This window comes from Athene noctua, chromosome 18, assembly GCF_965140245.1.
Source record: "Athene noctua chromosome 18, bAthNoc1.hap1.1, whole genome shotgun sequence".
NCBI lineage: Eukaryota > Metazoa > Chordata > Aves > Strigiformes > Strigidae > Athene > Athene noctua.
Window position 1 is genome coordinate 1255072 of NC_134054.1, and position 25107 is coordinate 1280178.

At 53.3% G+C, this 25107-nt stretch overlaps 1 protein-coding gene across 9 annotated transcripts in view; it reads right to left on the reverse strand.

Annotated features, from left to right (window-relative positions):
• Positions 1–8258: 8258 nt before the first annotated feature.
• MYOCD (myocardin) overlaps positions 8259–25107 on the reverse strand; it is a 39217-nt gene continuing 22368 nt past the window's right edge. For 7 of the 9 annotated variants that reach the window (XM_074922080.1, XM_074922083.1, XM_074922085.1 and 4 more), the window contains 9 exons: positions 23604–23765; positions 19579–19754; positions 18793–18918; positions 18063–18325; positions 17573–17726; positions 15503–16456; positions 12528–12641; positions 11530–11587; positions 8259–10894 (listed from right to left, as the gene is read on the reverse strand). In XM_074922080.1, the coding sequence (XP_074778181.1) occupies positions 10326–10894; positions 11530–11587; positions 12528–12641; positions 15503–16456; positions 17573–17726; positions 18063–18325; positions 18793–18918; positions 19579–19754; positions 23604–23765 (2576 nt within the window). In that variant the 3' untranslated portion in view covers positions 8259–10325. The remainder of the gene's footprint in view (positions 10895–11529; positions 11588–12527; positions 12642–15502; positions 16457–17572; positions 17727–18062; positions 18326–18792; positions 18919–19578; positions 19755–23603; positions 23766–25107) is intronic. The other 2 variants (XM_074922082.1, XM_074922081.1) reach the window with 2 other exon arrangements.

Here is a 25107-nt window from a genome sequence, read left to right on the forward strand (position 1 = left end):
GATCTAAAGTGGTAATTCTCCCCCCAGCCCTGTAGCTTCAGAAAACTCAGCTTTCCTCAGGCTTGGCAAACCCCCACAGCTGTGATTCATCTCACCAGCCTTCAGCCACCCGTAACGGGACCTCAGGCACGCTGGGTCTCGCGTCGTGTTGGCTGCGGGGCGCTGGAGAGACACAGACCCAGTGACGATGGGTGCGCGCAGAAGTGCTCTGCTTCTGCCCCCACCTTTCAGACCTTAAAATCAGATTGACATCTTCCCACTGACAGGGAGCCCAAAAAACCTCTCAGGGAGGTAACACTGAGATGGATCCTCCCAAAATCAGTAACACGAACGACTGCCTTGCACTGCTCTCCGCAATGGCCGGGCACTGCTCTCGGGTGCCCACCCTGTCTGGGCCTCACCTCTGGCAGCACGACCAGTTTACTTTTGACGGATGGGAAATGGAAATGTGAAGCTTTGAGCTGCCGGTGACAAAGTCAGGGTTGAGGTACTGTGCCATGGGTGGCTGTACAGAAGGACAGGTTTAGTGTATTAAGCATAGATTATTATAAACTTAAGGGTGCACCATTTATTACAATGTATCTTTATTAAAAAAGAAAAAAAAAAAGGTGTATAGTGTTCAGAAGCTGTGAAAATAGTGTAAGAACTGTACATTGTGAACTCTGTTTTTTTTCTCTTGTACCATAGAAAAATGTATAAAAATTATCAAAAAGCTGATGTGCAGGGATGTTGCCTTATTGTCTGTAAAATGGAGCTCAGGAACATAACTGCTTCAAAGAGCTTCAGAATATTTTATCCAGTATCCTGGTTTGACTTCCTCTTCTATTTAAGATATTATACATGGATCAGAGTGTTTATGTAATAGTTCTATCCTTTTGCCTGCAGGTCAGTTGTAATAAAACTAGGATGCGACTGTGACCTTGTTATTTTCATTTTGTAAGGTCTGACGTGAATGGCAAGATTCATTAAAAGCTGTTGAAATACCTGACTTCCAGGCCTTTCCTCCAGATGGAAGAGAAAAAAAAAAAAAAGGTGTAAGGAGACCTGTGTATATTTTCTTTCTCTGGAAGACCTCTGAGCTCTCTGTGCTGTTGGGGTGTCTCTCAGGTGAGCCCGGTTTGCTGCACAGGGGTGTTCTGCTGGCTTAGGATGCCTTGTCCCTGCGGGGAGGGCAGATGGCTGTGCCCACAGTCTGGGGAAAGGGCAGCTGGTGCTCACAGCCTTACAGACTTCCTTTCTTTCTGCAAAGCCCAGATGATCTGAGAGTACCAAGTCCTGGGCAGTTCCCTCCTGCCAAACCTCCTGGTGCTGGGGTAAGTGTCTGTCCTGCCTGGAAGCCACAGAGGGCTTGGAGGCTGTCCAGGCAAGCGGGCAGAACTGGACCCCAGCAGCAGCACTGGGAAAGGAGATGGTGTTGGGGGAGAGGGACCGGCCATGACGGCCTGTAGCACTCAGACTGGTTTGATGGGCCTGCCCCAGGCATGCCAGCTCTGTGAGGGGAGAGCCAAGGCATACTGGCAGGGATCACTGCTCATAGCACAGCTCACAACCAGAGGTACGTACAAACCAGTGGAGTAACCTGGGATTGGCTCTTGCGGTATCTCTTCACTTGGAGTGTGACAGTTTTGTCAATGAAGGGAAAGCAGGTAATGGAGCTGAAGAAAGTCTTGCTGCATCCTGATACACAGTGTGAAGGGTTCACGGTAGTTGAAGTCTGTCCGTTTGCACATATTCAGTGTTTTCACCACAACAAGCCTTTTTCTGGAAGGTTCTTGTTGCCAGCACAATGCTTTGGACATTTTTGGACCACCTGCTGTCCTCTTCAGCCAGCGTCCAAGATCCCTGCTTTAGTGGTCTCCCAGCAGAAGACAAAATCTGGCCACACACCAGCTGGGCAGCTGCTGGAGGACCCAGCTCCTCACCTTACAGCTCCTTTTTCCATGAATTGGAGCTGCTCTGGGATTCTGTTCCTTTTGCACCACAACCTACCTTTGCTTCCTGAGATTTGATCTTCAGGAAGCTCAAGTTGATGAAAGAAGCTGGGAGCTGGATGCAAGTCCACCGGCACATCCCTGCACTGGGTGTTCCCATGTTCCACAGGAGGGAAAGGATACCTCTTGTCTCTTCCCCTGTGGCTGTGGCATGCAGAAGGGACTGTATTTGCAGACGTTTCAGTTCCTTTCAGTTGCGTCTTGTTGAACTCAGGCTCAGTTTTTCCTCCTGTGGATTCTTCCTTGCCCATTTGGACTTCCCTGCCTTTGTTGAGGACCCCGTTGTCATTGTGTCACTGCTGAAGGCGGTACAGATGCTGCTGGTGTCTCAGACAGGAGCCACGCCTGTGCAGTGCCACTGTTACTCCTCCTCTGAGCCCTTGGATGATTCCAGCATTCCTTGCTTGAGTGACATATGATGGCTTTCTCCAGCCCTGGGGCTGGCAGCCCTATCGGCTTCATGACCAGGTCCATAAGGTCAAATCTGGCTTCTCCCTTTGTGCCACCACATGGGCTCTGAGGCTGCCCTGGTTTCTGTACTTGGTGCCAAGGCCGAGGAGCAGATGTTTGAGCCAGGCTCCAGGTGCACTTTGAGCCATTGACAGCTCTCTTTGTGCCTGGTGGGCCAGGCTGGCACCTCACACTAATTCCTCACACCTTTATGTCCACTTGCATGGCTGAGATGCTTCTCAGATCTTCACCAAGTATTATATAGCACCCAAAAAAGCATACTGTGCTCTGTTATGATTATTATGTGTCTGTGGAACTCCAAGACCAGCTTTGAGATTTGGATGAGTTCAAACATGTCCCTGCCTGGAGCCAAGCAGTATGAATGCAGATATGCACCACCACCTATTCTAGTCAGGAACACTTTGAGTTGTGTGGTCTGTATTTCCACTAATCTTCTGCTTGGCTTCCTTCCCCTAGCCTTCATCCCAGCCTCTTGGGATGTGGGGTGGCCAGGTAAGTATAGATGTGTTCAGGCCTGGGCTAATCCCATAGGTGCTGCTTAGAAAAAAAGCTCCATTTTCACTTTGACTCCTGATACAAACCACAAGCGTGGTCACTGCTTTGGACATGCTAAGGGTCCAGGGAAAGAAGGGGTGGCTGCTCTGATGAATAAGAAAATAAAGCATCTCTTGAATATTTCCATTATGTTTAAAGCTGTGCAAACACTTGGGGAACAGGATGAAGCACAAACTCCCTCTTCTGGAGATACACAGTGCCATTGTTTTATTGGGAATAAAATAGCAGAGCAGGCTGCCTGGCTGGACTGTGGGGTGTCTGCCAGACAGTTTGTGGCTAGAAGCCATTATCTTTGCATGAATCCCAGACGGAAGGGCTGGGCAGGCCCTCCTGTCAGAAGAAAACAGCATCTCCAAACAACAAATCTCTGTTCAGGTGCATCAGAAGAGCTGGGTGCAGAGATGTTGCGCTGCAGGTGTAGCTGTGGAACAGTCGCAAAAGCACATGCAGGCTCAGAAAGTGGGAAGACTGAAAGGGTTTGGTGTGTGCAGAAAGGCCATCTACTCACACTGGAGAACATGTGCTTGCCTGCAAGGTTGTATGTAAAAACTGTGGTATCCGTGTGGGTGTCCATGCTTGGGCTTGTGTGGGTGCAGACCTCAGAGCTACACCAAAGCCATCAGAGGAGGTACTTCGTGCGACCTTAATGTCTCGTTAGACGCCAGACACCTGCTCTGGCTCATTGGCAGTCATGTCCCGTTGTCCTGCCTAGACCATTTCTGCTCTGTCCCTTCTTTTCCCGAATTTGGTCCATGCTTGACATAAATCAGCCATCTCAGATAGAAAGACAAGAAGAAAATGAGGGGCAGCAAAAAATCAGATGCCTCAATTCTGTCTATGCCTCTGGGAAGAAAGTTTCCTTCAGTGGCTGACCATGGAGGCAGCTCTCTCCCTTGGCCAGACAGGAGTGCACCTTATTGGATAGAGAAGGAGCCAGCCAATGCTGCAGCAATCCAGATTATATTCAGACAGATTGAGAAGAGGGGGAGATCCTGCCTGACCTTCCAAAGAAAGCAGGTTTCTCACCCAGATTCAGAACAGACTGAGGATGCATCTGCTGTAGCACACTGACAGCTTCGTGATGGACTGATTACAAGTGATTTGTCCTGAAAGCCTGTTGCAGGTTTCTGAGAAGATGAGAAGAAAGAGCTTCATTATGAGGCCCACCAGGCTTTGCAGAACTGGCTCATGAGCCATTCAGTTTGGGACCACCTCACAACCACTGACACAGGGGACACACTGAAACCTCAGTGCTCACAGAAACATGACCTAGGAGTGCTGCTCCATGCCATCAAGCACACCCTGTCCATCGGAAGATGCTTTAAGAGGAAAAATACCAAAACTTGGAGAAAACAGTGATGGGTGCATGATGGGAAGTTGTAGCTCAGCCTTCTCCATAATGCAGACCACCCCATTCCTCTGGTTCCCTGCACCAAAATCCTGTGCTTCTTTCTCTTTCACTCTCTTATTTGAGCTGGAAAGGCACAAGGGAAGCAAGCAAGGAAGGAGGAAAGAAAGATTCAGATCCTGGGGTTCCACATCACAGTGATTTCTTGAAGACATTTGAATCTGACCCTAATTTCAAGAGGCTGGGAGCAAACACCTTGAAACCCAGTCAGCTCCTGCTTCCTGCAGAGAAGTCAGTGCAGCTGAAGCCACCTTTCAGACGGGATCACTGCCACCAATGTGTGGTCTGAATGTAGGGGCATTTCCAGCAAGGGGACCAGAGCCGCTTCTTTGCATGGTGCTGTCTGAGGTTGGCACCGGGAAGGGGGGCCTGCTCGGATGGGAGAGGCTCAGAGTGTCCCTGGATAACATGTTTTCTTACCAGACGAGCAATGCAGGAGCTGCTCCGTGGCCTCTCCTGAGGTCTCATGCTTTTGTAGCTTTGAAGCCCACTAAATGCGGTGCTGCTGCTTGTATGAGGCCACAGCCTTCTGTTAAAACTAGCAAAAGGGGTCTCAGGACTGTCAGACCTAGTCTTAGCTTGCCTGAGATTTAGCTTGTTTAGATGTAACAGCAATTATTTAATGACAAGATGATCATTACTTGTTTCGCTTTAGCTTTCCTACAATTGTGTGATGTAACACATTGTTTTGTATGTATTTTGTAGCTAATAGCTGGTAATAGGAAGTAGTTCTGTGTGTAAATAACTACCTATGGCTCTACAGTAAAACGCTCTGCAGAGGACTACAGGTACTGGATGACACCAGGGGCCTGAAGGAACAGGCACAGGATGATGCCAGAGACCCCAGGGCTATAAGCACTTCATCAGTGGTCAGTGGTCATCAAAGGAATGTAATGTGGGAGGGGTCGGATAAAACCAGTCTTGAACAAAGAACAAGCCTCTGACATACATAAATCTCACAAAGTACAGGGAATTCAGAGGTAATGTGGAGTTATATACCAAGGAAGAATGAGCATGTTAGCAAAGGGGTTAAAATTACCCTGGTTTCCTACAGCCGATTGCAGGTTAAGGAGGAAAAAACCATCATCAATATCTTTGCTTCTCCTGGCAAAGATGGAGGATGCTGACATATGCCATGGCACCCCGCACCCTTCTCCTCCAGGCTGAAAGCCCTGGAGAGGTAGCGAAAGGTGAGCAGAGCCCCCAGGAGAGGTGAGTAGCTACAAGGAGGTCTGTCAGCATTGATTTTAATTCCATGTAACACAAACTAGTAGTGTCATTGTAACTGGACTAAAACTATTATTTTGATTCAACTTTTAAGATGTTAATGAAACTAACAATAAATTAATGACTTTGCATAAAAGTTTGTTTCCTTTTGCATGCAACAAACTTTTGAGTATAAGACATTTGTAGGAATACAAGGAACTTAGTCCCTAACTTGCATACAATGAGTTGATAGAAATTTGAGGGTGGGAGTGCTGTCGTCTGTGAAGGTCATCCCGTCCTCCTGTGGGTAAGCCAAGGTGTGCAGGTCGCGTTGGTGCTCTCAGAACAGCCCGGCCATACAGCTGCATCACTATCGACGCTCCAGAGTGAACAAGAGTCTGGGCTTTAAAACCAGATGTCAGCTGTGCTGAAGCCCTCTGAGAACCTCAGTGCATCCTGCGCAGCCAGAAATCCTTCATCCTTGGTGGCCTCCTTTTTGGTGTGGCAGCTATGGGGATCACAGTAGATCAGGGGGGTGCAGAGGGTCCGTGCATGTGTAAGGAGTGGCCCGGGTCCCTGCCCTGACTGAGTTGGGTTGAGAAGCAGGCAGAGGCTTTGGGGGAACTGGTCAGGGATAAGCAGAGTGATCTGGATGTTTGGTGGGTGGCAGTGTGCTCGGAGTGGGGTGAGAGAGGGGCCTGTGCAGGTGAGCAGGTACAAGGGGGCTGTATGTGCTGGTGTGGAGGCTCCGTGTGGGTGAGGAGGAACCAGAGCTGCCTGTGCACAGGAGGAGCCCAAGGGGCCCTTGGTCAGAGGGCAGCTGCAGAGGGTACAGGGGGTGCACTGGGGTGCAGAAAGGGGTGATGGGGGTGTGTCACAGGGTGATGGGATGTCGGTGACAGGGAAGGCACTGGCAGCTGTGGTGCTGGGCTCTGGGTCTTTTGGTTCCCTCCATGTTTCAGGGGTCTGTGATGGGCACATGCCAGTTCCTACCTCTGCCACCTCCTCATCCCACACTCCCTAGGGCAGAGGGTAACCCCACTAAGCCCAAAAGAGCTGAGAAACAGATGTTTCCCCACGTCACTGGGGAGAAAAACTGCCTAAAACATGTTCTGTCTTGACCTGGGAGCTGGTGGAAAGATGCTGTTGACATCTCAGTGCCTCTCATCAAGGAAACAATGGATGTGCACTGAGCTAGGCATCTCATTTAAAAAACTTGCCAAAGACAAAATTTGACTCTTGGAATATTTTTTGGCTTTATATTTCCTATGTTTTTTAGGCAGGAAGAACCCAGGGAGAGTGGGCATCATTGGGATCCTCCAGCTTGGTGTCAACAGGAAGGAAAACCCCAGGACCCTCAATCCCTTGGGACAGCCTGTGTGGGACAATCACCCACATGTTGATGGCTGAGTGTGGACTGCCCCAAGGCCATGGGAGATGAGAGCATGTCCTGTCCTGACAGCATGGCCCATGCTTTCCCAGGAGGCTGCTCTGGTGAGACTGGACAACCCATGGCTGGGGCAGAGCTGAACTGAGCTCTTCTCCAGGCAGTGGAGGATCTCTGCTGCAGGTATCCCTCGGTGCCTGGAAGGAGACCTCAGGGACCCTCTGATGCCTCCCTCTGCCCCACAGCAGGACCTTGGTCGGGACTCAGCCTCCCCAGATGCTCTGCTCCAAAGTTTGGCACCTGACAAGCATCTTTACTGCATTTTAAAGCTGTGACTGCCTGTACCACTCACCCTGCTCTTTGCCTTTTACAATGAGAGACTGGCAGCACCCTCCCAGCTGCTCTCCTGCAGGTTGAACAACACAGGCAGGGTTCCCTCAACGGGCAGGTGGGACAGGTGAGTGCTTCGGTCCATCAGTAATCCCAAAACAATCCTAGACTGAGGCTTGTCTTATTCTCTAAATAACCATAATTTGGCCCAGTCCAGGCAGTTTATCACAGCACACCTGGTTGCAGGGTGTGGTTTAGAGATTAAAAGATGTTCATAGGAACTAGTCATTTTTTTCATCTACACCTCTTCAGATTCCCTTCTGCAGTGTTTCAGGATCACTTCACCTTTTAAGCCGATATGTGGACACACAGAGGCAGTGCCTCCATGCTAACAGGTGGACAAATGTCCTGGGAACACTTTTTTAATCAAAGGAAAGATGTGAAGGATCTAGAAACCGCCACTAATGGGTACTGGGTAGAAGGAGCCAGGGTGTCCCCGGGCAGGGGTCTCGAGCCCTCTCTGCGCTCACCGGTGGGCTGTGGGAGGCTCAGCTCTGGGGAGGGCTCTGACGGTGGCCCCGGCATGCCCTGTGGCCAGCAGCCCACTGCCACTGGCTGCTCAGCTGCTGTAAAATGCAAAGGGGCTGGGGCAGGTGCTGGCCACTGCCTTAGAAGGGGACACGGAGCCGAGGAGTGGGGTTTACAGGAGAACAAGGCGAAACCAAAGCCAACAGAAGAAAAAGCCTTCAGAAACAGCAAACTCCGGCTGGTTTGTTTAGAAATCTTCCAGGAAAAACTGCTGCTGTGAAAGAAATACTTCTGTTCTTGCAAGGACTATAGTTGGGGGGCACAGAGCTGATGTGGCTGCGCCAGACGGCAAAATCAAACAGCAAACTGCAAGGAGACGGAGTGGCAAGACAAAGGGGTTTTTAATAATGAAGGTGTTGCTGGTAACATAGGTAAGGAAATGTGCTTGCTTACAAGTTTGAAGCTGACAGCATCCCTTTAAATAAGGAAATACATTTGCTGAGAAGAGAAAGTTATCTGGAAAGCCCTGTACAATGATGCAATGTAGCAGCCAACGCTAGGCTGTTTCAAGTGCTATTAATATTCTCCATGGGTCGGCTTTGAAAAAAATCTCTCACTTAGAAAAAGAAATTATTTTTAAAAAATGCAACCTGTGGTTGTCTATCCTAGCAGTGCACTGTGACCAGTTGTACAATAGAAAAGTGGTGCTTTAAATAGTGACTTGAAAGCTACTGCCACGTGCTTTATACAGCATGCAACAACGCCACGAGCTGGAGACACAGCAGGGGCTGCAGAGCCTCCTCCGCCAGCTCCAGCACCCCGGGGGGAGTGACCCATGGGCCACGGCCAGACTGCCCGTGGGTCTCTCATGCCAGACCTCCTCCCCTTCTGCTGCACCTCCTATGTGCTGTCCTTCCAGTAACACAAATATTAAATACACTCAGTCTGTAAATAGTTTAACAATCTTTGTCAGCAACAATATTTACTTTGGCAAAACCAGAATTGCAAAGAAGTAGACGTGTCCGTCAAACAGTCTGCAGCAAGTTCTTTGGTGGAAGCCAAGAAGTAAAGCAAAGGCTCCTTCTCACTAGAGCCTGAGGAAGTATATTGCACAGAGACTCATAGGAGAAATGCTGGTGTCTTCAAACAGGAGGCATCACTGCAGGAGAGCATCCATCTCTGCTGGCTTCGGGAGAACTAGCTCCTCTAGGCTTGGTGATTCACAGCTGTTCTCCGGATGGCCCCGCTCTGGGCTGAGGGAGCAGTGACGCTGGAGTAAACTTGGGAGGAAGGAGAGGACTGCTGGGGGTCAGGGAGGGACGGGAAGAGGGTGGAGGGATGGATGGCAGAGGAGTGAAGGCAACAAAAGCAGATGCTCACACAAAACTGTGTACACGCAGGGGCCCGCTCAGCTCTGCCCCACGTGCCGATTGCCAAGTGTCTGTTTCTGGCTCCCCCTGCTCCCGGGTCATGCAAGGTGGTGGGGATCTATCCTGACTTCTGCCTGTGCAGAGGTCAGCCCCTCCAAAGCCTGGCTGTATTCTCCATACAACTTGCTCCTACCTTGGACCAAAACACATCACACATCTCTGTCTGTACCACACTCGCTGGGACGCAGCAGATCCACTGGGCTGCCATGTCCCTTCGATACCTGCACCTGCAGCCTGAGCAGCTGCCTCCAGCATCCAGAGCTCGCCGCTCCAAGGTCACAGGCTTCAGCCTGATCCAGCTCAGCCTGCAGCTCGGACAGCTCCTGGGCTTTCAACCCCGCCAGGCATCACAGGGACACACCAAGGTGTCACCACGAAGACAGTGGTCTCCATCTCTCCTCCAGCTGGAGCAGAGCTGTGCAGGGGACCGAGTGATGCAGCTTCGGGGGCAGGAGGAAGGAAGCAAGGTGAGCCTGGCAGTGCGGAGAAGTGTGTTTGATGCTCTGGTTGGGCAGAGCCTCCCTGCTCCCACACCCCCTGGCCTGGGCATGGCCAAGACGAGCCCAGCAGGATTGCCTAGAGGGCTGGGCGAGCAGTAGAAGAGAAGAGAAGAGGGCAGCAACGGACTTGCCTCTCCATGATTCCCCGTTGCTGCCCAGGTGAGGTCTCCTCACCACAGTTTTGTCATGAGCTGCTCCAGTTCTCACGAGAGTGACTGCTAAAACTGGGGAGAAAAAAAGATAAAAGAAACAAAACTGAAGTTCTTGTCAATCTAAAGAAGTGTTGTTAAAGGCACTGGTGTCCTCTGTGGGGACATGTCAATGGAAGAAAACCGAAGTACCAGAGCTGTTGTGCTGTCAATTTGCAGTAACTGGAAACTCAAACAAGTTTATATGCTGGGAAAATGACTCCAGTTTCCCCTGGATGTGGCATGTTAGCCCTGTGTGTTCTCTGGCGTGACAGAAACACTGTGCTGGTTGTTGCAGGTTTACAGTATCCTGCCTCCACCATTCTCCCTTTCACCACTGCTGCAGGTGCAGGTCCATGCTGGTGTTTAGACTGAGATCAGTAACATCTAAGAAATCAATGTTGAAGATGCTGGGACCTGCGGGGGTGAGCGAGCCAAAGCCAGTGGCGGAGCTGGGGGGGGTGAGGTCCAGCCACTCCATTGTTTCCCACGGAGACTCAGTGAAACTCATTTGTAAACCAGAGCTGTCGGCAGGGGAAGGGGAGAGCTGGGTTTCCATAGGGGAGAGGGGAGTCTGTAAAATTTCCTGGGAGGTGAGCAGTTCATCTGTGGCTTTTCCAGAGAACCCCTCCATCATCCCTTCGAAGTGGGACTCTTCTCCCCCCATCTTCAGCAGGGCAATTTCACTGACCCTCCCCAGGGGACTGTGGGCGTTCAGCAGGACCTCGAGGTGAGTATCACTGCTGCCCGGACAGTGATCAAAGGAGAGCTGGGCTGAGGGCACCTGCTCGAACGGGGCGGACGACTTCGGGAGTGACGCGTTGGAGTTCCCTGTAGACACTGTTATCTGAGGTACTTTCTGGAGACAGGACCGATCTTCTTTGGCATTGGCTGGCATTTCTGTCAACACATGAGAGGGGTTTGAGATGCTCTGGCAGTATCCACCACTGCTGGGCACAGGGGCATGACCACAGAGACCCACTCCCCCCTCAGCCCCTTGACATTTCTTGCCCACCCTCCCCGTGGGAAGCTTCTCACGTTCCTGCTTTCTGACCACGACTCCCCTGGTTTTGGATGCAGTCCCTGGGGCATGAGCACTGGCATCTGTCCCCATGGGGCTGGGCATGGGTTGGGCACAGGCAGCACTTTGCACAGGGGAGGGCACTGGCAGTACTCTTGTGGGAGATGGCACTGGCAGCACTGGGAATGGTGGGAGACACTGGGGGCTCTGTGTGGGGAGGGTGCTGGCAGTGCTGTGCATAGGGTGGCCTCCCCGCCATCCCTTCTCTCTGCACAGTCTGCAGAGGTGATGACCAAGCTCAGACCACTCCACCAGGTCTGCATGAGCAGGAGCAGGCTCTGCGACAGCCAATATGCTTTTGGATTCAATCTCAGTGGCCACTGGCACAGAGAGGGCAAATGAAAGCTTTACTTAACTCAGGCAGCTCTGCTGGGGTGCACAGAGTGCACTGAGCCCCATGACCAACACTGGCTTGGAGGGAAAGCCCTGGAGGGAACAGGGGAGCAGTGCGTACCTCCGCTCTCAATCAGCACGTCCAGAAGCTCGTCCATCTGCTGACTTCGTGTCATCTGCTGCAGCAAACGACAAAGAGGAGAGTAGAGGACGTTAGGAGGAGACTCTCTATGGCCACAACTGGGTAGGTGGCTCTAGACCCCACAAACGGCTTTCTCCCATGCAGGAGAGATGCCACTCCAACACGGGGCTGGCAGCAGCGATCAGGTGAGCGCTGCAGGGACCTGGGACAAGCACAGCGGATCTGGGGAGCATGGTGCCAGGTTCCCCCCGCCCTGCCGCTGACCAGTGGCCGTCACAGACTGCCTCTTCCCAGGGCCATCAGGACACACCAACTTTTTGGACCTCGCACTGGCATATGCCTCCTTACTGTCCCTGTAGGTCCCTGGGGGCAACGCATCATCCTCCTCCTCTCCCTGACCAGAGACTGGTAGGACTTTCTGCCAGCCAGCGTAAACCCATTTTTATCACTGCCAGCAGCATCCCTCTGTTTTCCTCAAGGCACCATCATGACCAGCACTGAGGCCACTGACAGACTGTCACAAGGGGTTCATGGGCGATGGAGACAGTCCTCCCCATGGGAACGGAGCTCCGGGGAGGCAGACGGCATGGAGTGGGCACTTTGCTAATGGGCTACAGAGGGAAGGTGAGGTTCCTGGTGACTTGGGCATGCTCAAAATTCTGTTTCTCACATAGCACTGAACACCCCAAAGAAGAGTACACCAAAGTCCTGAGATATTTGTGTGGGATGCCAGGACCCCAGCGTGGACTGGTGCCCTTTACCAGCACAGAAGGTGCTCTCCCATCCGGCGTGGTTTCTGACTGCTTTGTGGCAGCTGTTCAGCAACTAACTCAAGAAAAGCCCGTCCTTATGGAAACAGGCTTGTTGTACCCAGAGACCCCATAATGGGTTGTAACTCCTGCAAATGAATTATATTAACTGCAAAAGAAAACCCTGTGCAGTCCTAGCCCTATAGAAAATAAAAATCATGCAGTTACCTGCTTTACTGCATCCTCATAGGGTGGAGGCTGCTTTACCTCTGAGAGGGCTGGGCTTGACTTACAAAAACTTGGGGATGGAATAGAAAACTTTTGACCTGCCTGCGTAGCCATCTGCGTGGGGGAAATACAGGGAAATGGAGTCAATGCACAGGGAAGCACGGAGGGAGGCCCAGCTCTCTTTCACCTCTGTTGAAGCCAGAGTGGTGCCAGGGTAACTCACAATTTTATGGCTCACATCAGCTCAAAGGGACTGGCCTTTGGGCAGGAGAGAGGGAGATAAACTAGCTCTGTCAGGCTAGCTCTGAGATCCAGGGCCAGGCTGACCTTCGATCACTGCCAGAGCACGGACATGGTGCCACAGAGCATCCTGGTGCTCAGTGCAGCTGGGAATGTGCAGAGCAATGGGGAGAGCAATGGGCTGCTGGCGCTGGGCTTCGCCCAGCCAGTGATGTGGTGCTTCCCTGCTGCCAGCTGCCTCCCAGCCCCTCTGCGAGGGACCCTCTCCATCAGCGCCTGCCCAGGGGCATCTCACAGAGCCCAGGCCAGGGAAGGCCACTCAAAAGAGTCACCGGCAGGCCCGAACCCAGCCTTTCCCTGTGCCTGTGCCAAACATCTGCATATCAGGGCCAGCTTTTTGCCAACCCCGGCCCCCCCTTTCAGGAGGGACCTCGTTTGAAAGTCCAGTGCCTGACAGCTGCTGTCCCCAATGCCTCTAGGCCCTTGTGTGCCCTTCCCCACCATGAGAGCCAGTGCCAGGGGATGCAGCATGGACTCGGCAGGTGGGTCGGATCCAGAAGTGGATCCAAGGCAGAAATGAGGCCACTCAGCCTGGACGTGCACATCCTGGCCACCTTTGTGAAGGGTGGCTGGGAAGAACAGTACCCCTGGCTTGTGGGGGACAGTACTCCAGTGCTGGGCACAGAGAGGGAGCTGTTGCTGAAGAGGTACCCACCAGGGTGGGTGGTGTCACAGCCAGGATGAGCTGCAGGACACCATGGACCAGCCCCTCCGTATGCCCCTTGCACTCGGACAGTGAAAAAGGAGCTGGAGATGCCCCAGAGGTGTTGCTGCTCCCTGCTGATGCTCGCTGCCCGCTGCCTGCTCACCCAGAGTATCTCGACTGCCCCCCTCAGGGTATCGCCTCGCAGCATTCTGTCCCACTGCCTACTGCACCTGCAGCTCTGCCCCACTGCTCAGCTCACCTCTACAGCTCTGTGCGCCGCTGCTGAAGTCAACCACTGCATCCTACTGCCCACTGCATCCCCTGCTCTCTGCCCCGCTGCCCAGCTTAATCTCAGCACTGGTCCCATTGCACAGCTCACCCAAAGCAATGCTTCCCATTGCCCATTTCACTCCAGCAGCAAGCCCCACTGCCTACCTTACTCCGACAGCACTGCACTCCGCAGCACTTTGTCTCTCCGCCCCTCTCACCCTAGATTGCTCTTTAGTGCTCACCTCGGTGGCAGTGCTGTGTGCCGACTGCCCTGTCACCTCTCTGACCCTTCTCTGAATGGCTTAGAGACCACACTGCCACCTCGCAGCACTGCAGCCCACTGCCCAGCTCCTGCTGCACGCTCCTGTGTGCCCACTGCGGGCCGTTAGCTGCCCTGCCCCTGCCCTGGGTCGTTCGCAGTGGCTGTTGCTCTGCTGAGTGGCTGTCGTGCACCCAGTGTGCACTGGCTGTACATCTTCCCCGAAGGCAGTGTGCATGCCTTGCGCCACTGTGTGTGGTTCACAGACTGTATGACAGGTGCTGCTGCTGCCTATGAAACCCTGGCAGGTTGTTGAGATGAACTGGGGCTGTGATCATCAGCATCTTGTGCTGCTTTTGTGAGTTGGCAACGTGTGCCCCTCTCCAAGCTTTTGTACCTGTCCAGAGGACTGGGTGAGGAGTGGTGGATGCTGAAGCGACAACTTTCTGGTGGGGAAGAACAAGCTCTATCTGACTGCAGACCCTGACTGCAAGAACTGCTCTATCTTCCCAAGAAAAAGCTTCCTGTATGACCAGGGTAACTGCCCTCTTTCAATCCAGTGGTCAAAATCCCTCACACACTGCTAGGAGCCACAATGGCTCAGCAAGATGCTGAAAAGCCCTGCAACACTGCAGTGGGGCTCTCCTAGGGGTGTAGGAACTGTGCCAACACTATCCCAGGGGCTGAGGGATCTGTGCCGGTGCTTCCCCACTGTGGATAGAGCTGTGCCAGGGCTCCATGGGGCAGGGGGAAGTGTGCCAGGGCTTCCCCAGGGTGGAGAGAGCCATGCCAGTGCTCCACGGGGCAGGGGAGGCTGTGCCAGGACTCCTCCAGGGGCACAGCAAGCTGTTCCAGGCCTCCCCCTGAGGGGAGAGGCAGCTGAGGGCTCTTTTAGGGCAGAAGCAGCTGTGCCAATGCTCCCCCAGGGCAGAGGAACCCATGCCAGGACTCCTCCAGCTGCAGAGAGAGATGTGCCAGTGCTTAACCAGGAGCAGAGGGAGATGTGCCAGGTCTCCCCAGGGCAGAGGGAGCTGTGCCAGGGCTCCATGGGGCAGAGGATGCTCTGCCAGGACTCTCCCAGGACACAGGGAGCTTTGCCAGTGCTCACACAGGGGCAGAGAGAGCTGTGTTGGGGTCTCCTGGGGAAGATGGAAGCTGTGCCAGGGCTTCCCCCAAGGCCGAAGGAGCTGTGTTAAGGCTCCATGGGGCAGGGCAGCTGTGCTGTACCCCCCCCTCCCCGGGCAACTGGGCCCGGTGGTAGCAGGGGTCCCCAGGAGATGCCCTGCAACGGACCCTGCAGTGCAATCAGCTTCCAACCCTCTGGGACACTCTCTGCCTCTCCGGGAGCCCCACATGCTGCCACAGCCCCTGAGGTACCTATCCTGGGTGCCAGCAGTCCCGATCTGACAGGGAAGGACTCAAACCGGGGTGTTGGACTGACTGCCCACAGACACCAGTGCCTTCACCACCACAATGCCATCCGGGGTACTCTGCACTTACCGACGCAGTACGAAGACAACTGTTTGTCTGCGGGGACCCGCTGCGCCCCTCTGCCTGTGAGCCGGGGGACACCGAGAGGAGATAGTGGCTGTTGGGGGACGGTGGCAGGCTGATGTGCTGTGGGCTCTTGGCAGCCCCGAGTGGAGAGTGCTGGGGGGAGCACTGAGGGCTCAGGAATGTCGAGGAGGCGATGGTGCTTTGCCCTGCAGGCTCCAAGCAGTGGCTATTTACAATGTGAGGCAGCTGCGGCACCCCACAGTTACTCAACTTATCTGAGCTGCTGGCTTGGCCTTTCAAGGCAGTTTGTTTGGATGCAAATGGACAGCTGGACACTGCATTTTCTTGCTTGATGGGGACACCAAAGAAATGCTGAGCAGGCTGCTGCTTCTCCTCAAGACCATTGCTTCTTTTTCGCTTCTGGAGCTGCATCCGTAGCTCTTCCACCTGCCTCTGCTCTTGCTGCAGCTTCCACGTGAGCTCATTGATGACCTTCTGCTTCTCCACCAGCATCTTGTCTTTCTCTGTGTCAATCCCTTCCAGCTCCAGCTGGATGCTTCCTCCATTCATGCTACTCATGAGGCTTTCTTCAGCACTGCCATGAACTGGAGATGGCTGGAGACCAAACTGTGGAGAAGACATGGGCCCATCGTTGAATGTGTCTGGCAAAGAGCCACTCACAGAGAGGTCGGAGGAGGCTGGAGAGATGGGTGGTGTGGAGCTGGTGCTGCCAAAATGGTAGAAGCCATTCGATAACATGCTGGTGGAGGACTGTGACTGGTAACTCGACAGGGTGCTTGTTGGAGTGACTGGGAAGGTGACGGTGGTGATCTCACTGAAGTTTGGCACTGCATTGCTGCCACACTCCTGGAAGGGCCGCAGCCGTTCCATCAGTGCTGTTTTGGTTCCCGACACAGGCAAGCCTCGTATTCGGAGCTGCTGTCTCAGTTCTGATACCTGGAAAGAAAGTCACCAATGATCAGTCCCAGTGCCAGATGCGCCCTTTAGAAATGCAACATTTCTAACAAAGAGTCTCAGATCAAGGCTTTCTGCTTTAGAGCTCTGACCCCCCAGGTGCTCACTGTCTCACCTGCAGTCACCAGAGTCACTATGCACAGCCCTGACCACTGCGTGTCCTGCAGGATCTCAACCTTTCCTAACAGGAAAATCTTCCTTCTTCCTGCAGGAACTGTGACTGCTCTCCATGAATCATGGAGATAACCCAAGATTCCCTTCCCAGCAGTAAGTTTCTACATGAGCAGAGGACTTACACACAGACCAGCAACTAGCTGATGGCATCCTTTAGCTCAGAGAATGTGACCACTTACCTTGGAGCCAGATACTCCATGTTCAGGCACCAGTACATGTTTCAGGCATCTGAGCAGGGGCATTACCATGGCCAAACTCATGTTATTTCTACCTCACCTTATTTCTTTATCTAATAGTAAGTATTGCCCCAGCCCTCTGCTCCTGAAAGAAGCCTTTCCCATGGCAGAGGCTCCATTAGCAAAGTGTAAAACAACTGTTGATGTGAGTGATTCTCCCTTATGCCCTGCCTGTCTTGCTTACATGAGAGATTTAGGCACTGCTCAAAGCAGTGCTCGTAGCTGCAGACTCCAGGAGATACCTGCTTGTGCAGAGCTGGGCTGGCCTGGCTGCAATGGCCATGCTGACCTCCTAGCTCTGGCTGGTGTGCTAGCAGCATCCATGGTGTCCACCATAAAACCACAGAAGCTATGGAGCTATGGGCTGCAGGAGCAGCAGCACAGATTGTCCTTTAGTCCTTGACCTGATGGCCTGACCTGCAGCCATCTCACGTTCTACCTAGGGTCTGCTGATACATGCTCTGGAGCAATGTACCCACACACCACCTGCAGAGCAGCAAACGCACGTTTTCAGTTACGGTTGCAGTGACCAGTTCCTGACCCAGCCTGATGTACTCCTGGTTTGCTCACAGCACGGTGGTTCTGTAGCGCCAGCTCAGCCTGTGCCACTACGCTGCATGCTTCAGGGGTAGCAAAGCAAATTCAGGCTATAAAATTCTGCTCCTGCAGTGACAAAATTTGCACTCACTTTCAGATCGTCCAGGTTAGATGGCAGAGGGCCTGGCTTGATAGATGAGACACAAGTCTGGCCTGAAAAGGTGGTTTTCACAGGAGAAAGCGGGTTGTTGTTGACAGAAGTTGATGAAGAATTCGAACTTTTGACCATTTGCTCATTTGATTGCCTGAAATAACAAAGGAGATTTGGGGTAACTTGTCTGCCTCCCTGGCATCTCTGTGCCCACTTGGGACTGCTATCTCCTGTGTGAGACCTGAAGGATTGCCAACCCCAGAGAAAACCAGGTTGGGCTGTAAGGAGATTGCTCATGACCCATCAGCAGGTCACAGGTGCCCCAACCAGTGCACAAAACCAGAACGGCTTTGCAGGAGACCGATGTTCCCAAGGTTTTATGTTGCACTTGCATCCATCAACCCCCCTTGCACTGGCACAAATGGGTACAGCTGTGGAAAGTTTGGAGAGAGACAGGACTAAACCCTGCTGTTGGCACATTGCCACTCACTTTAGCTGGCCTTGGTGCATCCCTGGATAGCTGAAGTGCTGCTGCTGTTGCTGCTGCTGCTGCTGCTGCTGACTGAGAATCTGGAGCTGCAGAAAGAGCTGCTGCTGCTGGAGGAGTCTGGCATATGCAGAGTCCATGGGTGGAGGGGACTTCTCCGCCTTCTGGTCTGGAGGGATGTACTGGTGATATTTCAGCTTCTTCACCTTGGGCTTGGTGTCCTTGGGCTTTTTGTGACGGTTCTTGATATCACTGGATGATTTGGACTGTTGGTCCAGAAGGAAAGGAATTTTAGCTGGGAGAAGAGCTCCTGCCACCCTTGTGGGAACTCAGAAGCTTGGGACTGAGCAAGGGCAGGTCCTGCTGGCACCTTGACCCTCCAGTTCCAAGAGCTGATGAGCCTATATCTGGGGGAGTCCCTCAGGGCCATGTCCATCTCAGTTGTGCTGAAGAGCACATGAGATGGAGAATGCCCCCCCTTTTCTGGAAGGTATTGCAGTGTTGCCTTGTATCTCCTGCTCCTGGCTTCAAGGGATGCTTCCAGAACCTGTATCACACTGCAGTTTCTGACAACAAGGTTTGTCTCCCTCCATTATTCTCAGGCTTTAAGGCCACCCCCCTCCCCAGACCTCCCACACTGCTGGGGTGCAGCACGCAGGCACTTCAGGCTTGATGCAGCCAGGTGCCCTGGGCTTGTTGACTCTCCTGGGGAGCCTGGAGGCACAGGCGTTACCTTCACGGTGGAGGGCACGGGGAGGGTTGGGCTCTCCTGGCCTGCTGCCTGCTTGGGGCTGTCACACTGGCTGCCCTGCCCCGAGGCTGGCTCCGGCGCGCGGCCATCGGCATTCTGGGGGTGATCCTGCAAGGGAGACATGAGCCGGGTCGTGGGACAGGGCTGTGGGGCTGGTGCCTGCACAGCCTCCGCCTACAAGGGGCACCTGGTACAACCATTCCCGCTGCCCCCAGTCCATCCCAGATGCCTCAGTGCATCCGAGCCCCCCATGTCTGTCCCAGCCCACTATCCCAGCTCCCCCAGGCTATGCCAGTCCTCTGTCTCCCCAGTCCATCCCAGTCAGCCCTACTCTCCAAGCCCTACCCATTCCACCTCAGCCCTCTATTCTTGTTCCCCCCCAGTACACCACTGGCCCCTCGGTGTCCCCCAGACTAGCCCAGTCCCCCCAGTCCATCTCTGGTTGGCCCCAGTCCCCCCTCTCCCCTCTCCACCCCAGTCTACTTCAATTCCTCCCAGTCCATTCCAGTCCATCCCAGTCCCGCCACTCTCCCCCAGTCCCTCCAGCCCCCCCAGTCCCTCAGCCCCCCCGCCCCCCCGCCCCGGGGATGCAGCTCCCGCTCGGGTCAGCAGGGGACGCGGCGGCCCCGTGCAGCCCCCCCGGCTCTGGCCACTCGGGGCCGTGGGGCCCCATGCCCACGAGGCGAGTTCCCTGGCCGGGGTCCCCAGGGAGGCGGGTGCCGTGGGCCCCCCCAGGGTCCCCAGGGAGGCGGGTGCCGTGGGCCCTACCTGGGGTGCGCTGGTGGGGGCGGCGAGGGCTGGCTCCGGCGCCTTGGTGCCCGCTGCCAACTCGGTGGAGCCCGGGGAGTCCTCGCTCCTGGCCTGCTCCGGGGACAGCCCGTCGTTGCTGCTGTCCTCCTCGAAGGCGAAGGCGTCAGCCGGCTTGGGGAAGCTGACCTGGGTGCCTGCCAGGGGAGAAGGGGCAATGGCCAAGGGGGACAAGCGTGTTGGCAGGAGGTACAGGGTGAGCCTTGTGGGATGCTCTGCGCCTGCGCCCACCTCCTCCAGACCTGGCCGCGGGTGGCAAGTGTGGCCCAGAGAGCTCGGACACCTCCACCTGTCCCCAGCCATGCACAGGGGACCCATGGCTGAGACTGGAGGGAGAGGCGGTGGCACCAGCTCCTGGTTCATGCCAGAGACCATGTTACTCTGGAGAGGGAGAGAGGAGGTGTCCGAGGAGCCTGGCCTGCCAGGGGCAGGAGGCTTTTTGCAGGTGGGGCTGGCACAGGAGTGGCTCTGCTGTCCTGCCCCATTGGGCTGAGATGGGGAGAGGGGCATTAGAGTCACTTTCTATCAGCTGAGCACCCTGACCGCAAGCCCACACCATGTGTGGGAACCTGACTTCAGCAAAACTGTGGCTGAAATCCACCTGGGGGGTGACCCATCCATTCATGCACAAGAGCCAACACAGGTGGCCCTGGCTGCAGCTGAACAGAGGCTTCCAGATCCTGTCTCTGTCACAGGCTTCACCACCATGACATTCTTCAAACCACTACCATTGCCTCCCTGAAAGCCCCAGACACTGCTCCCCCCCTGCAAAGCTCCCAGCACACTATCTCCTAGTCAGATGGGCAAGAGCTCTTGACCCCTGGCTTTTGCTGATAAATAAAGTGCTGAAAAAAAAGGTCTCATGTGAGCCTCGGGAGAGCTGCAGGTGGGGGCAGAGGAAGGAGCAGCATGGCCACGCTCTTAATCTCCTCGTGCTCATGTCTGGCATTTGTCAGGCAGCTTGGCACATTGATAGTGAGGTGACAAATGGGGAAATAAGAAGGGCCCAGGGACAAGCTTCCACCTGTCCCTGCTGCTGGTCTAGCAATGTGTGCCTTCTCACTGACACGCACCCTCCTGCTCTGACCCCTGTCCCTATCTGAGAGATAAGGGTTATCTCTGCTTGCCCCAGCTCATGGTGCCAGGGTGGGTGAGGAAGCCGGGAGTCCTGGCTCCCTGCCCTGAGCTGCTGCCCAGTCACCATACGGGGTGGGGATATGAGATCAACGGTGTCCTGTGTCGAGCCTCTCCCCCCTGCTCTCCAGGGCATGGGGCTCCTGATATGTCCCTGGAAATAGGGTCTATCCCTGATCCACCAGAGGCATCACCCAAACAGGATCTTCCCTGAGGAACTGCAACTCTGGATGGTCCACCACCTGGGCCGGGTGGGAGCCGCTCCCCACACCTGCATGGACATCCTCTCTTGGGAAAAATGACACCAAGCGAGGGGGACTTGTGGGTCTGAAAGACTCCCCCTGGGCTGGCTCTTAATAAGCATGCGATGAGAGGTGGTGCCAAAGCCCGGAGCCCGAGGGACCTTCAGGCCACAGCAGCAGCTTGTCAGGACACAGGAGCATGCCAGGAATGTGCTGCATCCTGCTGCTTGATACCACAGGCCTGTGCCGGGTGGGGAATGCTGCCCTTATCTGTCCTGCTCTCACCCAGCTCGGGGCTGACCGTATTGTTTCATGATCCCATGTCTCTGCTGTAATCTCAGGCAGAATGGTGTTTGCTCGGGGCTGTTTCTAATGCACTGGGTATTGTCCTCTCAAGCGTATTGGACAAAGTGATGACAGGGACCTGGTAAAAAAAGGATTCTTATATCACTGCTCGGCTATGCAGGGCACTGGCGGCCTCCTGTCACTGGGACATTAGGGCTTTCATTGGGGTCTGGCACTTTCTGCTCACCCTGTCAGAGGTGATTAGAGGAACACGTCAGCTGAACTTTCCACTGTATAAACATCTGAGATTCCAAGGTTAAAGTAAAATGATTTCAAACCCTGTCATCTTTTTGGTATTGCAAAAACAAAAGACTTAACGTTCAGAAGTGCCAGTGGTCATCTCTGCTCTGTGTTGTGCCCTTTGCCCCAAACTGTGAGCACCACAAGGCACCTCTAACTCCGAAAGTCAGCTTGAGGATGCTTCTGCCCAGGGCTTTCTTCTGCAGAAACCTGAGGGCTGGGATCGTGATCCTGGTGCAGTTGGACTACTTCCTTCTCATGGCACCCAACAGTACCAAGTAACTTCATGTTTGGCCCTAGGGATAAAACTGGCATATAGGACACATTTTTTCCCCAGCAATGTGGTAGAAGGGCATTGCAAAAGGGAGCAATTTAAAACTGAGAAAATTGTTTTAAGACAGACTTTTTGTTTTTAACAATTTTGTCCTGTAAATCTCTGTTTACCACAAGCTCCTGACAAGGCAGCTGGAGAGAAACTCTGTTCAAGCTTCAAGCACACTTGCCTAGCCTCCAAGCCTCAGCTCCAGTGCATAAAGTCATGCTCAAACAGGCTCAACTGTTTATAAAGTGGGGATTTTTTTAACTTTTTTTTTTTTTTTTCTCTACTGTTCTCTCCTTTGATAAGTGGCTGGGGAGATTTCACTTGAACTCTCCTTAAAAATTCCTCTTCAGGCAGAGTCCTGGAATATTTCACCTTCAGACGAGAGCTGTGAAACACTGGAAATGGAGCAGCTCAAGGGCTGGACTGGAGAAGCTGCCATATGTACACTGTGTGCACTTCACAGAGGGAAAATGAAGAGCAGGAACAACTGCAGGGCAGGACAGAGGTGTCTGAGCCTGGAATGTTTCATGTCATTTATGCTGGTTTCTGAGATGAAATTAAAATCAAAGTAATTCCTGTTTCAATTCCCATTTTCGACATTGCTCCTGTTGTTCAAAGACCCCTCTTGTCCCAGAGCCCTGCCACTGACCCCATCTTTCTCTGAGCCCCAAAACAGGCACTTAACATGGGATTAGGCCAATGGACATAATCCCAGAAATTGCAGAATCAGGAGCAACAGAACAAACAGTTCCCAGGGATGAGGACATCTATCAGTGCCTCAACAGAGACCCAAGGGCCAATTTGGACATATGGAGATAGCCCCAGGCTTCAAAAATATGGGCTGCTGTATTGGCACTGCAGGGCCCTGCTGGCTTTCCTACTCCTTTCTCTGCTTTTGGACCTCCCTGTCCTGGCACTGGGCCCTGGTGAAATTTGAGTTACCTTTTTGCTTTGTGTCGGCTCCCGCACCAGCCTCCGTGCAGCAGCATGGGGAAAATAATTGTGGAGGATTCTGCCTCCCTCCTCTGACTGGGGGGTAAGTGATGGAGGAAAACTAAATTTAGGCATAAGTCAAGTGCTGGGTAAAGGTGGGTAGGAGTGTACCTTGCTTTGGGGTGCAGGCTGCTTCTTATATTCCCCAGCTCTCTAGCACCCCAGGGATGCTTCCCCACCCCAGTGATGCAACCTCTGTTGGGCCTTGCGTACACTAGCACCAGTGGAAAAAAATAACCACAGCCTCACTGAACTTCTAGGGACACTTCTGGGTTATAAAATCTTGGCAGGGCACAAGTGGGAGAATCCAGGTTGGTCTCACAACCAGATGTGCGCACCCAGGTCCTCTCCCACACGAGGGAGAAGGAATGTCCTGTTTCCAGCAGTATCATTTCATGCCCAAAGCCTTGGGGAGGGAAGGAGTTTAAGAGGAAGGTTGTTTCTGAGAGACATGGCTGAGCAATTGTGCATGTTTCAGTGGTCATTGCTCTAAGAAGATGAGAGGTCTCTTTCATATGTCTGAACAAGGTAGCACAGGCTGTGCTGCACTGGGCTGCTTATTGTGAAAATAATAAAACTTAAGCCATAAATTCAGCTCTTACATCTGGGCCAGTCACTTCCCTGCAGTCACTGTGGTACATCCTCGTAACCTTGCCAGCCCCTGCCCCGTGCCATGCACACAACACAACACACATGTTCACTTCCACTACCTTTTATGGCCTCTTTCACAGCTGAGTCGACAGGAATAATATTCTTCTCCACCAGCTCCAAAGGACCAGGCCTGAGAGCAATCTTTTCATTGAGATCATCTGCCAGTCGGGCTCTTTTCAGCTTCATTTGAGTAGACTGAATGGAACCCTCTGCAGCTGAGTCTAAAAGGCCAAACGGAAGGCATCAGTTCAGGACCTGGGGCATCTGTAAGCACGGTGCTAAGCAAGAATGTGCTTCCCCTTCAGCACAGCCCTTCTGGGCTGTGGTCAAACCTAAGCATGGCTCAGTGCACAGCAGGAGCTGCTCTGAGGTTGGAGGGCAGGATGCTGGACTGGACTGAGCTGGTGGAGTTTGGGACATGGGTCCTACTCTGAGCCTTAAGTCCAGCTTCTCCATTCCCAAGCAAAAGCCTCTCTTACTAGCTAAGGCTTTCAAACTCAGCCTGCAGCTGGAGCATCCTTCCCAGGCCCAGGAATAATCTGTAATGGAAACTTTACTAACAAGCTGTGACTAACATGAGGGCCAAAGTGGACTCCAGCTCCTGCCTGCCAGGAACCCATTGACCCCTGTGGGCTAATACAGATGGGTAACATACTTCTAGGCAACAGCTGTAGAAAAGAACCATTAACAGGGTTTGACAACTGGAGCATTGGAAGATCAAAAGGTGAGTCTCTGGGAGTGGACATTTGGAGGCAGTGTAACTACAGTGCTCCAGGCCTTCAGGGGAGAAAGGAGCCAGAGAGGAGCATAACAAAGGCAGCTAGATCTGGAAGCTACAGCCCTCTGAGGAGTCTCCAGTTACTGAGTGGTGACAGAAGAGTAGCCAATTAAACAGGAAGATTTCCTGGACAAAGGTTGATCTGGCTTTTCTGGTGACACAGGCTTGAGCAGTGAGGGAGTAGGATTCTAAACTAGACCATGTCTATACCCCCAGGGATCTAAAATAAGAAGGGCTGCATCTAGGTTGTGCTACCTTCAGAGACTGGACACTCTTCTAGAAGAAATACTGTAGGCAGCACAAGCTACAGGGCTTGACACCAAGGAAAATTTATCTGCAGGAGGTCAGGAGAGCTGATTGAGGGACACTTCTGGCCCCAGATATGTAGGGCAGTGAACACACATGAGCTCCCTGAGGTGAACAGTAGCAGAAGGTATGCCTGTGAGGCATTTAGATGATTCAGAGTGTCTCAGCTGGCTAATTTCAATCACCTCTAGGTCCTGTTATGAACCAAACGGACACCTAAGTCCGTGACACCTCAGGGCATACCTCCATGAAATACAGAGGTGCAATGACGGACAGAAGTGTGAGCAGAGGCTGCGGCCAAAGAGGTGTGTGTGGGGCAGCACAACCAGCTTGCTCAATACACAGGCAGGCAGTCTCTGCTGGCCCTGTCCATGTCCAGTGACTGCAGCTGCCTCCACATCTGACTTACAGCCCCCAGGCCCCAACTCCAGCCTGTATCACTTCTACTATCTAACCTAAGGGAAAGACACTTCCTACCT